At 26.5% G+C, this 12531-nt stretch overlaps 3 protein-coding genes across 5 annotated transcripts; 2 read left to right on the forward strand and 1 right to left on the reverse strand.

Moving 5' to 3' along the window:
- Positions 1–154: 154 nt before the first annotated feature.
- LOC141536219 (nucleolar protein 9) lies at positions 155–2175 on the forward strand. The gene has a single exon (XM_074256589.1). The coding sequence runs from the start codon at positions 274–276 to the stop codon at positions 2089–2091; it is 1818 nt and encodes a 605-aa protein (XP_074112690.1). The 5' UTR covers positions 155–273; the 3' UTR covers positions 2092–2175.
- A 2395-nt stretch (positions 2176–4570) lies between these two features.
- Positions 4571–6584, reverse strand: Cytc (mitochondrial cytochrome C). Its single transcript, XM_074257111.1, has 4 exons — positions 6461–6584; positions 5481–5532; positions 5255–5396; positions 4571–5175 (listed from the first exon to the last, which is right to left on the reverse strand). The coding sequence occupies exons 2-4, from the start codon at positions 5517–5519 to the stop codon at positions 5030–5032; spliced, it is 327 nt and encodes a 108-aa protein (XP_074113212.1). The 5' UTR covers positions 5520–5532; positions 6461–6584; the 3' UTR covers positions 4571–5029.
- A 122-nt stretch (positions 6585–6706) lies between these two features.
- On the forward strand, positions 6707–10668 carry LOC141536524 (RNA-binding protein RO60). Of its 3 annotated transcripts, XM_074257108.1 has the most exons (5): positions 6707–6740; positions 7821–7922; positions 8347–8572; positions 8654–9975; positions 10136–10668. In XM_074257108.1, exons 3-5 carry the CDS (start codon positions 8366–8368, stop codon positions 10266–10268), a joined length of 1662 nt encoding a protein of 553 aa, XP_074113209.1. In that variant the 5' UTR covers positions 6707–6740; positions 7821–7922; positions 8347–8365; the 3' UTR covers positions 10269–10668. The 3 variants fall into 3 exon arrangements, with proteins under 3 accessions (XP_074113209.1, XP_074113208.1, XP_074113211.1); XM_074257107.1 differs by lacking the exon at positions 6707–6740 and having other exon boundaries at positions 7658–7922; XM_074257110.1 differs by lacking the exons at positions 6707–6740; positions 7821–7922 and having other exon boundaries at positions 8331–8572.
- Positions 10669–12531: the final 1863 nt, after the last annotated feature.

A 12531-nucleotide genomic window follows, 5' to 3' on the forward strand; every position in this document is an offset into this window, starting at 1 on the left:
CATTTTCCTCATCATACAAATTCCCGTTGATAAAGTTGAGTATTTCAATATTCCCGGGCGAATTAAAGACCACGTCGATAACTTTAAATTTAAATAAAAATTTCCATCGTTGTCCACCAGGAGGAGGACATAACACTATAGCCAATTTAGGGCTATACAACAATAAGAACAAGTCACATCTGCTTGTGTAAAAATCCAATTTAACACGTGTGTGGTAAAACAAGTGAAAAAGTTTGGTTATATTTTGAATAATAGTGAAATTATTTAAAAAAAATGGCTGAAATAAACAATGCAGATTGTGATAAACAAGGATTTAAACGTAAAAAGAAACGTTCAGCAAATCAAATGGCAAAAAAACTTATACGAAGAAGCGCTAGAACTTTTAATAATGATCTTGAACAGGATACTTACCAATATTTAATTAGAATATTAGAAGTTTTGCGGACAGATTTTCAAACAATGGATGATAAATTAACATTTGTAAATAATGTTTATGATCAAATGGTAGGTCAAGAAATAGAATACTCAAAAAATCAAACTGGCTCTCGAGTTATAGATTCATTGATGGATTATGCTAGTTTTGAGGTAATCAAACGGTTTTCAAATGCATTTACTCCATCCTTACGCTTACTTTGTTGTGACAGGTTTGCCAGTCATGTTTTAGAAAAAATAATTCGTGTATGTGCTGATCGCGGTAACAGAAATGAAGATGATTCCGAAGAATTAAAAGTAAAAAAAGAAGAAGCTGTTGATATTGCTTCTGATCAAGTTGATGAGTATAATCAAATAGCGTTGAAATTATGCAAATTTACAATTAATAACTTTGAAGAATTTGTTTATTTGGATTATGCTAATCATGTATTGAGAACTGCTATTGAATGCCTTGGAGGTTTATTCAATAAAATTGATGATAAAAATAATAACAAGGGTATCTATCAACCACGAAGAATAGTTAATCAAGATTATATAGATTTACTGAAAATTTCTGGGAGTAGACTAATCAACTGGTCACAATTTCGTGAATTTGGTAAAGACAATTTAACAAGTGGACTTTTACAGGCATTATTGTGCAGTATACAAGACGTCGATTCTAAATTAAACTCCAAAATTATTGAAAAAATAACTAGTGATTGTTTCACCGCTAATACTGATGATTCATTATCAGATATATTTGATAAAGAATACTCATTACGTTTATTAGAAACGTGCTTAATGGTCGCTACTCCAAAAAGATTCAAGACGCTGTATAAAAAATATTTCCAAGGTAACTTGAAGAAATTATCATTAGAAAAAAATACCAATTATTGTGTACAAAAATTATTGAATTATTGTGTTACAAAAGAAGAGTTTGAAAAAATTTTTGATGAAATATCCGAATTCGTTTTGGAAATAATAAATAAAGGATTCATGGGGGTATTATCAAGCTTGGCTAATGCATGTCTACGATTACAATCTAAACAAGGACCTTTTGTTAATGCAATTAGTAAATCATTGGGATGTGATGAACCAGCAGAACGACAAAAACAAATCGTACCATTGATTAGTCGGCTTATTACTTATGATCAGTCGACTGCTGCTAAAAATAACGACAGATATAAAAATATTTCTCTCAATCTTCATGGAAGTTTAATAATTCAAACTATACTGCAATTCAATAAACCGATTAAAATTGTTAATTCATTGTTTGAAATGAATGGAGATGAACTTGCCGATTTATTTAGTGACCCTAAAGGAAGTCGGATTCTTGATGTTTTTATGGATAGTAAATTTATCGGTGAAAAAAGTAGGGAAAAATTGACTAAATCAATGAAGAATCATTGGAGTCAATTGGCATTAGGCATTCATGGATCACGGAGTCTTGATAAATTTTGGGAGTACTCAAAACAAAATCAACGATTCATTATCATGGATGAACTAAGCAACGCGGGACAAGAACTTAAAGCGTCGAAAACTGGACGTATTATTTATAATAAACTTAATGTCCCGTTATATTCACGTGATAAAAAACTTTGGGTAGAGGCACAAGGAAAAGATGATAAAGCTAAAGCATTATTTGCAAATATTATATCAAAGACAGATGATAAAATGTAATTTTATTATGAAAATTGTGTTTGTACAACTCTTTTGTAAATAAATTGTATAGTCAATTTTGAATAAAAAATGTATTTTTCCCTACATTATTATTATTATTATTATTATTATTATTATTATTATTATTATTATTATTATTATTATTATTATTATTATCATTATTATTATTTAATTTTTGCTTGATACCAGTTGAATTAAAATTCTTAATGAAGAAATGGAAATATTTAGTTTATTTTTTGAATTGATTTAATACACAGATAAATTAATTGAATCTGTACTTTTACTTCCATTACCTCGACTTGCTTTCATCACAATCACCATACTGGTTTTTTCTATCAATGTTTTGAAATCTTTCTGGCTTCATCAAGAATATTTTGAACAGATGCTTGGTTCCGTGTTGATATATAAATACTAGTGACAACAAATTTATTAGTTTTGGGAATATTATATAAATTTTTTAAAAAATCAACAATTAATAATTGTGATAATAACATAATTGGGCTATTGAATAACTAACATTTATTTATTCAATAATCTGACAAAATTACACTCCAATCTCTGGAAAATACAATCACAAACATCTGTTGAAAAAATCTTGATGGCAGTTAATCCTGCAGGCCATCCCTGTAACTTCCCGCTAAATTATGTTGTTCTAAGCTACTAAAGGCATTCAAAAATATTACAATATTGATTTGTAAGTTTTTTAAGATTTTTTATCTTTAGAATTCAAAAATCTAAAATTACTGATAAAAGCATAACATCAATTTTTGAAAAGCTATAACTTTTGAACACCTTGATAGATCCTAATTTTTGATACGACATCCGACGCAGTTTTTTGAGCTCTAAAGACATTGTACAAAGTGAAAAATCGATTAGTTAAGAAATCCCGAAGTTATTAGAGTCGAAAAAAACATTTTTTTTTCCAAATCTGTTGATTACGATATCTCACTAACGGAAGAACCGATTCTCTAAATCTATCGGGCCGAATCGATTCAAATTTTCAAAAAATCTAAGTTGAGTAGAACGCTTCCCATTGCCGTCAACCATGTTCCGATCAGTCAAGTCATTAAAAACTTATAAAAGGCTTACACACACACACACACATGCGCGCGCGCTCGCGCACATGCCAATAACTTTCCTATTTTTTTGAGTATTTTCAATTTTCGTAGCGTGAAGTTAAAAATGTTTAAATTATCAAAAGTAAATTTTAGATTATACATCCTAATTAAAAATTGAATTTCATAATAATATTTATGTATTCAAGTAAGTTAGAAGTTATAATATGAAAATTAGCAGACATTTGACAATTTCTTATTTTTTGAACTAATAAAAGTTATATATAAAAATATTTTTAAAAAATTGCCCTTAAAATTTTTTAATTTTCTACATGTCAAATTTTTTCTTTTAATTTTTTTCAAATAATTTTTTTTAATTAAAAAGTTATAAAAATTTTCCGATATTGGTTAATTTAATCTTCATTTAGAAGTTTTAGATAAATATCTTAATCTGATTACCTCATTTTGTTTGCTGAAGTTAAAAATACTAAATAAATAAAAGTATCTACAAAACATCACAACACACTTTGAAATAAATTAAAATAATAAATTGCTATATATGATAAGATTAATAACCAATTTATTTTTTTTTAATAAACCTTTCTTATTTTTTAACTTCCTGCTATAGCAGGACTTTCGAATATATTCGAAGTCAAAACTAAAAACATTTAAAAATTTTCTACCAAGTTGTGAGTTCTTCGAATACACAATCATTGATACGAATTTACTTAAAACTACTCGCAAAACTTGTCATAATAAATTAACTAATACTGAAAATTATATGAAACTTTTAAAAAGCTTAATGATACTAAATTCATCTTTAAAAGATTATCTTCTCATTTAATCACTCCGAAGACAAAATTGATCTTATTCTTTTAATCACATAGATAATCTTTCTTTGTCGATATTACTGAGATACAGAATTGTGTACTTACCTGTCTCTTCCATTATATTTCGCACGTGTGAAAATTATAATAAAATCATCAAAAAAGAGTTGAACAGGTTGACTATTTTCATAAATTTGGTATTTTACCGGGTTTTGAATTTAATATCTGACAAATAAATTACAAGATAACATAAAATATAATGAAAATGAATAAAATAAACAATTAAAAATTAAAAAAATTAAGACTGCTTAACATAAAGGTAAAATTCAAACTATATAAAAAAAAAAATATATTTTGTTTACTGATGTTTATTTATCAATCGGGATAAACCAAGGCAGCAACTGCAAAGTATGATCAGATATGCTTCTATTTTCTTTTTTCTTATTGACCAAGTTGAAAAAAATATTTGTCATCATCACATCATTATTAAAAAGTGTCTAATTAAAAAGTCTCAAATTTCGTTGGGATTTGTTTATTTTTACCACAAATTTCTGAGTTGGAATAAATAAATTCAAAAATAAAAAACAAGATACGAAGTTGTTTTTGAATTTATATTTTGAATCTATTGACGAAAATGTTGATGAATTACATGAATTAACTGTACACAATTAAAATAAATAAATAATGACAATGATTTATTTTGACCACAAAGATTTAAATAAATTTCAATTCGTTAACAATTGAGATTTTTGTTTTCTCAATATGCACAAATTGATATATTTTTATACTGTTCAATTATCTACTTATTTTTAATAACATTAATTTACTAATTTCCCATAGCACATCCCTAAAACTATTCTTCACGAAGATTATCGAACAGTTTTAAGATATTCAGGGATGGATGATTCGCATAGAAAGAGAATTAACAGGAGAAAATGTTAACCAATTGACTGGATAGAGAATACGCAAATTTTAAAGACGATAATTTAACTATTTGATCAATTTGCGTCTTCATTGGTGAAATTTGTTCAGGCATTGAAGTTTACAATTTAGATTTTACTTGCTGGCTTTCTCAATGTAAGCAATAAGGTCAGCCCGTTCTTGGGGTTTCTTCAATCCAGCGAACACCATCTTTGTACCTGGAATGTACTTTTTCGGGTTCTCCAAGTACTCAAAGAGTGTATCTTGGTTCCATGTAATACCTATTAAAATGTTCAAAATACAAGGGTTAATAACAGAGTAATATTAAAGACCTTTTTTTTTTTAGTCTAAAAAATGTACCTTTAGCTTTGTTGGCTTCGGTGTAAGTGAATCCAGGTGCTTGACCTGTCTTTCTACCCCATATTCCATGCAAGTTAGGACCTACTTTGTGTTTGCCACCAGCTTCAATGGTATGACATTGAGCACATCTTTGAACGAAAAGCTAGAACAAATCAATATACAGTTATTTACTTAAAAATTAAACAAATAATAATAATAATAATAATAATAATAATAAATAATTTACCTTCTTTCCTTTTTCAAAATCACCAGCAGGAACTCCCATTTTGCGTTGCTATCTGTAATAATAAAATATTATTTAGCTTCTCATATAAAATTCACAAATTATTCATTCTAATTAAGAAATTTTGTAATATTGATTGTATTATGAATAATCTATCAAATTAGCGTTTCATTGTGATACGACAATCACACTTTGAATTGTTCATTGTTACAGCATCTGTATGACGTATGATTATCTAACTTTGGAATATATTTATTAAACTCGTACGTCTGCGCGAAGTCATTTTTTTCTTTCAATCAATCATTCGTAAATTTTTTTTTTTTTAATTTGATATTCAATTAATTTAATTAATAAAATCTATAAATGAATTTATTAGCTAAAGAACAATCTAAATTTATTTCTTGATCAAAGTCGAATTTGACTGTCTTAACCTTGAACCAATAATGCTAACCTTCAAATAAAATAGTCTAAAAATACTTTTGCTAAAAAATAATGTTTGCATTTTATTTAATTAATTAGGCTCCTTTTTTTTTTTTTTCTAAATAATTTTGTTGACCTAGTCAAGATATTGTAACAGAAAATTTTTAAAATAAAAAGTGTGAGGGCGCGTGGCAAAATATGAGGCAGTAGGACATGGCTCAGGGCCAGACATATTATATAATACCCAATTGACATAATTTTTGACTAAAAAAATAAAACCAATAGTAAATATTGTAAAAATTCAACAATTTAATTTAAAACCAAGCATGAATTTGACGTTTCAAACCAACGAAATAGAATTCCACGTGGTTGAATTCAAAATTAACCATCGAATTTTCCAGACTTCCGATTTTTTTAAATGCTATCCACTAAACAATTACGAAAGTTGAGTATTATGGTGCAATAGAAGCAACGAAAAAAAAATAGTTCTAAAAAAACTTCAAATTTATTAATAGTATTAAAAAAAAAAAAAGAAAAAGAAAGAAAAAGTATTTTTGATTTACCTGAATTGTCTTAGCACCGTTAATTAAACTAGACGTTTGTACTTGCTTTTCGTGACTGAATCAGTCGAATCGATGACACACGCACTGATGAAACGTTTTTCTGTTTCCACTTGCTGGTTCTTATCTATGGGCTGATGGGCTGATGCAACTCACCGACGAAACTTGCAACACGTAACCGTCGAATCAATTGAAACATTGCCTTTAAGTTTAGTTTAAATTTTATTCAAAGGTGGTGCATCAACTAAAAAAAATTGTAAATAAAAAAAGAAATCGAACTTGTGTAAATTTTAATAATTCGGAATAATTATTAATTTTGCTAATTATTTAAAACAAAAAAGTTAATTATAAATAAATTAATATAAAAATTATAATCATTGTATTATTTGTCTGTCAAATTAGATACTTGAAGATGTCGGAATAAAACCGACGAAATGTCGTATAACGAATAATTGTGTTAAAATTTATTGTTAATTCTAATTTTTGTATTAATTTATTTATATTTACTAATTATAATTTTAAATTAATTTATTCATGAATAATTTTTTTGTTTTAAATGATTTAAATAATTATATTATTTGTCTATCAAATTAGATATCTGTGGATGTCGGAATAAAACCGATGAAACGTCGTATAACGAATAACTGTGTTAAAATTTATTGATAGTCTTTTCACCTGACTCTTATTGCATATTATATCTCAAGACCTAAAGTTTTTTATTATTACATATCCACTTATATAGAATTTTCGAGTAATAAATATGTAATTTAATATTTTTGATATAAAACAAGAATATGATTTAAATTTAGCGCTAATTGATGAATTTTATGAGAGCCGCGTTAGTAAATTACAAAATAGCAAAAAATTAAATTTTCACGATTAATATTTCTAACGTTATGTTATTACAGTTAAACAGTTGTCATGAAGATGGAGAGAGACATAACATCCATATGATGCTTCTTAAAATTTTTTACAATTTTATTTAAAAAAAAAAAAAAAGATACTTGAATTTTACACATATGAATAATACTGAAGTTAGCGGTCAGTTGTGAAGTTTAAAAATTTTTTTTTTAATAATTTAATTGCTATAAAATTTCAAAAAAATTTTTAAAATATGTCAACTTCAGTGTTATACACATGATGGTAACCAGTCACTTATCATTATCATTATAAAAATATTTTAATATACCATTGAATGAACAAGAGAATTATCTTCGGATTTTCTCGGGTCTTATCACAAGACCCAAGTAAATTGTTCGGGTAGATTCGGGTTCAATGTTGATACCGTGATCAAGTTTCTAACGGTTTCGAATAAGTATACTTACACATACAAACATATATCTACTTATATATTTCTCTATAGAATGTATTTTTAGCAAGTGTTTTCGATTAAGGTTGTCACAAATTTTGCACGTCAGTGTATTGTATGATTGAGTTTGAATTTAAATCAGTAAACTCTAATCAGGTAAAAAATTAACACCTTATTTGTATATAATTACAAATTTTATTCTCATATTTATAATTTTATCTGATATAAATACCTAAATTTATTTTTTTTTAATTTCTTATTCTTCTTTTGTCATGTACAATTGCATACTTGAAATTGCACAATAATTGTAAAATTTTATGTATATTCTCTCATTGCTACTTAGCCTCGGCTTTGGCATAATTAAAAAATCAACTAAACTAAACTAAACATACACAGTTTAACTAAGTTATGTGTACTGTGCATTGTAAAAAAAAAATGCCAAAAATGATTGGGAGAAAATTATATATTATTACACTTAGTACGTGATAAATTTCTTATTGTTTTGTTTGCTAATTAAATTTCAACAACATTATGCATAACTAAAATAAGAATTATACATACATGTATGTAATAAATCCAGCTGCTCCAGAAACGCAGAAATGGCAGTAGAAGTTGGAGTTTCAGTGGATGATGACAGCCCTAAGACCCGATTTGTAAGATATCTTTATATTGGTAAAGAGTATCCAGTTTATTATTCAGGAACATGGACCAATCAAAATCACTTTACAATGGCCAAAGTAACGTCTATTATAGAATTGGCTGCAGAAAAAGATACGGAATTATTTCCAATTACTAAAATAAAACAGGTAATTTTTTCAATTACAAAAACAGTAAATTTTGTTTATAGGCGGACAGTTAAAAAGTATGATAATATTATCCACTTTTAGTTATTGGAATCAGGATCAGTACCTAAGCCTGAAACTTTAATATTTGCTCTAGCCGTATGTGCACGACAAGAAAAAAGTGAGAAATTACGACAAGCAGCATATAATTTTATTTCAGAAAAATGTAAAAATTCAGAACAGTTTATATTATTCATTGAATATGCATCTCAACTAAGTAAACAATCATCGATTCCCAAACATGGTTACGGGCATGGTTGGCGTAGTATGGTAAATAAATGGTATTTATCTCATGATGTTAAAAATTTGGCTGAATGTGTGACAAAATATAAAAGTAGGCATGGTTGGAAACACAAAGATATTATAAAGCTCTCACATCCAGTTACTAAAGGCCTTGGTCCAGACATGCAGGCTGTTTTTAAATACATTATGTTTGGCTTAGATAAAGCAAAATTAGAGTTCGGTAATGAAACAAAAGCAATAGAAATTTTACATTTTATTGAACAGGTAGATAACTTTCGACAGTGTGAAGACGCCATACGAGCTGCAGGATTAATTAGAACATGTAATTATAAATTAGATCATGTTAATGCTAGTTTAATTAATTCGCCGGAAGTTTGGGAAGCTTTAATCGAGTCAATGGATTTGCCTACTCTTGTTGAAAATCTTCAAAGAATTCATAATCTTGGTTTACTTATACCAACATCTCAATTAACTGAAAAAATACTAAGTGCCATCACAAACAAAGATCAAATACTAAGATCGAAAATTCGTCCTGCGGTTATTCTTATGGCTGTTAAAACTTACGAAGATCCAGATAAAATACCAGTATTTACAAAACGAAAGTTAGGAAGAAAAAATAAACTTAAAAATCGACAAATACCTAATCCAGATAAACGTATTATTGATGCTTTATATTCGGCTTTAAATATTTCATTTGCAAACATTGAACCAACGGGTCTAAGAGTTTTAATAACTGTAAGCACAGAAAGCTGGAAAAAGAAACAAATTGCTCAAATGTCAGTTGATACTTTCAAACCCTGGGTACTTGAAGCTGCTTGTATTATTGCACTCGGCTTATTAAGATCTGAAGATAAAGTTACTGTATCCGCTTTTACTGCCACTGAAGGTTTAAATGCACGACCAGTTCATCTTGACAAAAATGCAACATATCAGGAAGCCTACGAAAAAATGCGTGTCCGAGTCAATGTTCCACCAAATCTTGGTAAACCAATTCTCTGGGCAGCACATCATCGAAGAAAATATGATGTTTTTATCAATGTTGTCGATAAGATGCGTGAAAAATATGATTTTACATCTCGGGCTATGGATCTTTACAAGAAGAAAATGAATTTACCTAACACAAGGTAATTAATATTTTATTATTGTTTGCATTATAAAATTTTATAAAATTTCATAAAATTTTATTGTTTGCAATATATCGTAGTGATTATTATATAAAATTAAAACGTATATTAGAATGTTGAAAAAAAAAAAAAAAAAAAAAAAAATTATTTTTATTTACAGATTGGTAAATTGGGTTGTCGGCACTACATCAACATACATGGAAAGTAAATATGTTAATGATGTGTTAACAGTTTGTGGTTTCGATGTTCATGTTCCAAAAGTTATTGAAGCTTTTGCAAAACGTCAATTTTAATTCACGATAGGTGAAAATAAATATTCACGAATAGAAGAAGAAAATCGTAAGTGATGGCCTAAAATAATCATAAACAGCGATAAAAATTACAATTAAGTTTTCATCGTACTAACTACTACTTCTAAGTTTTATTTATATTCCACAATTTTCAATAGAAAATTTTTAAATATTTTTATTCAATTTGCGACGAACTTAATAGCTACTCATAGAAAAATCATAAATTTCAGAAATGATCAATATTTATGTATTGAAAAGTATAATTTACTAACTTATAGTTAACAATGTACTATTTAACGAATAAATATTAACTGCATGTTTTTAGAATATATTGCACAAAATATGGAAATTAATAACGTTTTTAGTAACTATTTTTTAATCGATTATAGATATAACGAAACGAAAAATAAGTAAAATTTGAAATTTCTTTCTTCAAATACAGTTGGTTATGAGTTTTATATATTCTGAAATTAATTGAAAAAAATTTAAAAATAGTGATTATTAATTTATTTTTTAGGAGTTTTTAATTTAACTATAAAAAAAAAAAAACAACAAGTATAGTATCAATGAATTTATTCCAATCTACAGCATAGATATATAAAAACCTTTTTTAAGATTACACAATAATAACAAAAATAACAACTTAATAAGTAGAATGTACCTTTTTATATCATAGAATACGTTTATATCTATAAATATGAATATAAAAACAAGAAAAGAACAAAAAAAAATACAAATTTTAAAAATGCGCTTAAATATTATCGTTAATTTGTTTAAATAAAGTATTAGAAATCGATTATGACAAATCATAGTGTGATCACATGGAAAAAAAAAAAAAAAAAAAAACAGTGTGAATACTAGAATGATGAAAATTTAGATTTAGAATAAAAAAATAATAGAAAGAAGGGTGTAAAAAATAAATGGAAAATAATTCGCTTCGTTATAGGTATGTCTCTGAATGGTATTTAATAATTTAGGAAAATAACTTTTTCTGTCAAATATCGTAAAAAAAAAAAAAAAATAATAATAATAATAATAATAGTAAGAAACAAAATAAAATATAAAAAAATAAAAAAGAAAGAAAAATTTCTTTTACTGTGATACGCATTTAGCCCCAAAGAGTTATAGACTTACATGAGTTTTATTTAATTGTTATATGTTTGATATATGCCATATTCAAAATACTAATGTGAAAGCAACAAATATTTAGTACTCCTACTAAGATTTAAACAACTGTGATATGACAGTCGATATTTGTTTATAATAAAATAAATAAAAATAAATAGTGAGAAAATTAAATCAGAGACATGCCGTCAAAAATACTGTTATGACAATTATTACTTTGGATTTATTTAGGTAAATAAAAAAAATGTAAATCTGAAGAATCTCATTTGTCGATAACGGAAGTACACCCTCTAACGCTTCTTGTTAGAGGCGTACAAAACTACTGGCGATACTTAACTATAAATTTTCACATGTTATTTTTTTTTTTTTTTTTAATTACAATATTTATTTAAATTATACCTTAGTATACAAATATTGCAAAAAAAATAATACATTTTTTGTAAATCCTGGGTCTTTTTATGCGTTTCGCTTGTTGCGTTATTAAATGAATTGAATCGTGATAAAACAAAAATAAACCATAAATGTATTTATAAATATTACTCAATAATTCATACAATGAAAATCATATATCTAAGTTAAATAATCAATCAAATATAAAGGACGACCGATAGGAAGACGATAAAGTGTAGAAATATAACTATACATGTTTTAGTAAAGTTTTATTTTGCTTCTTCTCTTGGTCATGTCCTGGAATAATTAAACGGAAATAAACATAATTTTTACGAATTTACAAACGCAACGTTTAAGAGGCATTATAAAAATAAATAAAACAATACATTTAATGTGTTCAATCCAATAACTAGAATATGCAAAAAAATAAATGAAAATTTTAAGAAAATCATTCATTAAAAATCAGTTATAAAGTTATCATGTTAAAAAATATATTTCTCTAATTTTACAAGATATACATACTAGGTTATCAAGTTTAGGTAAATAAAATTGGAAATGAAATTTTTAATAGCAAAAATACACTAAGAATTTTTTATTTTTGGCTGCTATTATTTTAAAATCGTTATTGTTTGCTTTATTAAACACATAACGTCCTAACTAACTAACTAAGAGATGAACATATTTATCGAATATAGTAATCGAATAACCATGCATGTATTCGTATAATATATACTATTTGCATATAAAAATA

The sequence above is a fragment of the Cotesia typhae genome, unplaced genomic scaffold, assembly GCF_013202065.1.
Source record: "Cotesia typhae breed Kobodo isofemale line unplaced genomic scaffold, CoteBio_Ctyphae scaffold_152, whole genome shotgun sequence".
Taxonomy (NCBI): domain Eukaryota; kingdom Metazoa; phylum Arthropoda; class Insecta; order Hymenoptera; family Braconidae; genus Cotesia; species Cotesia typhae.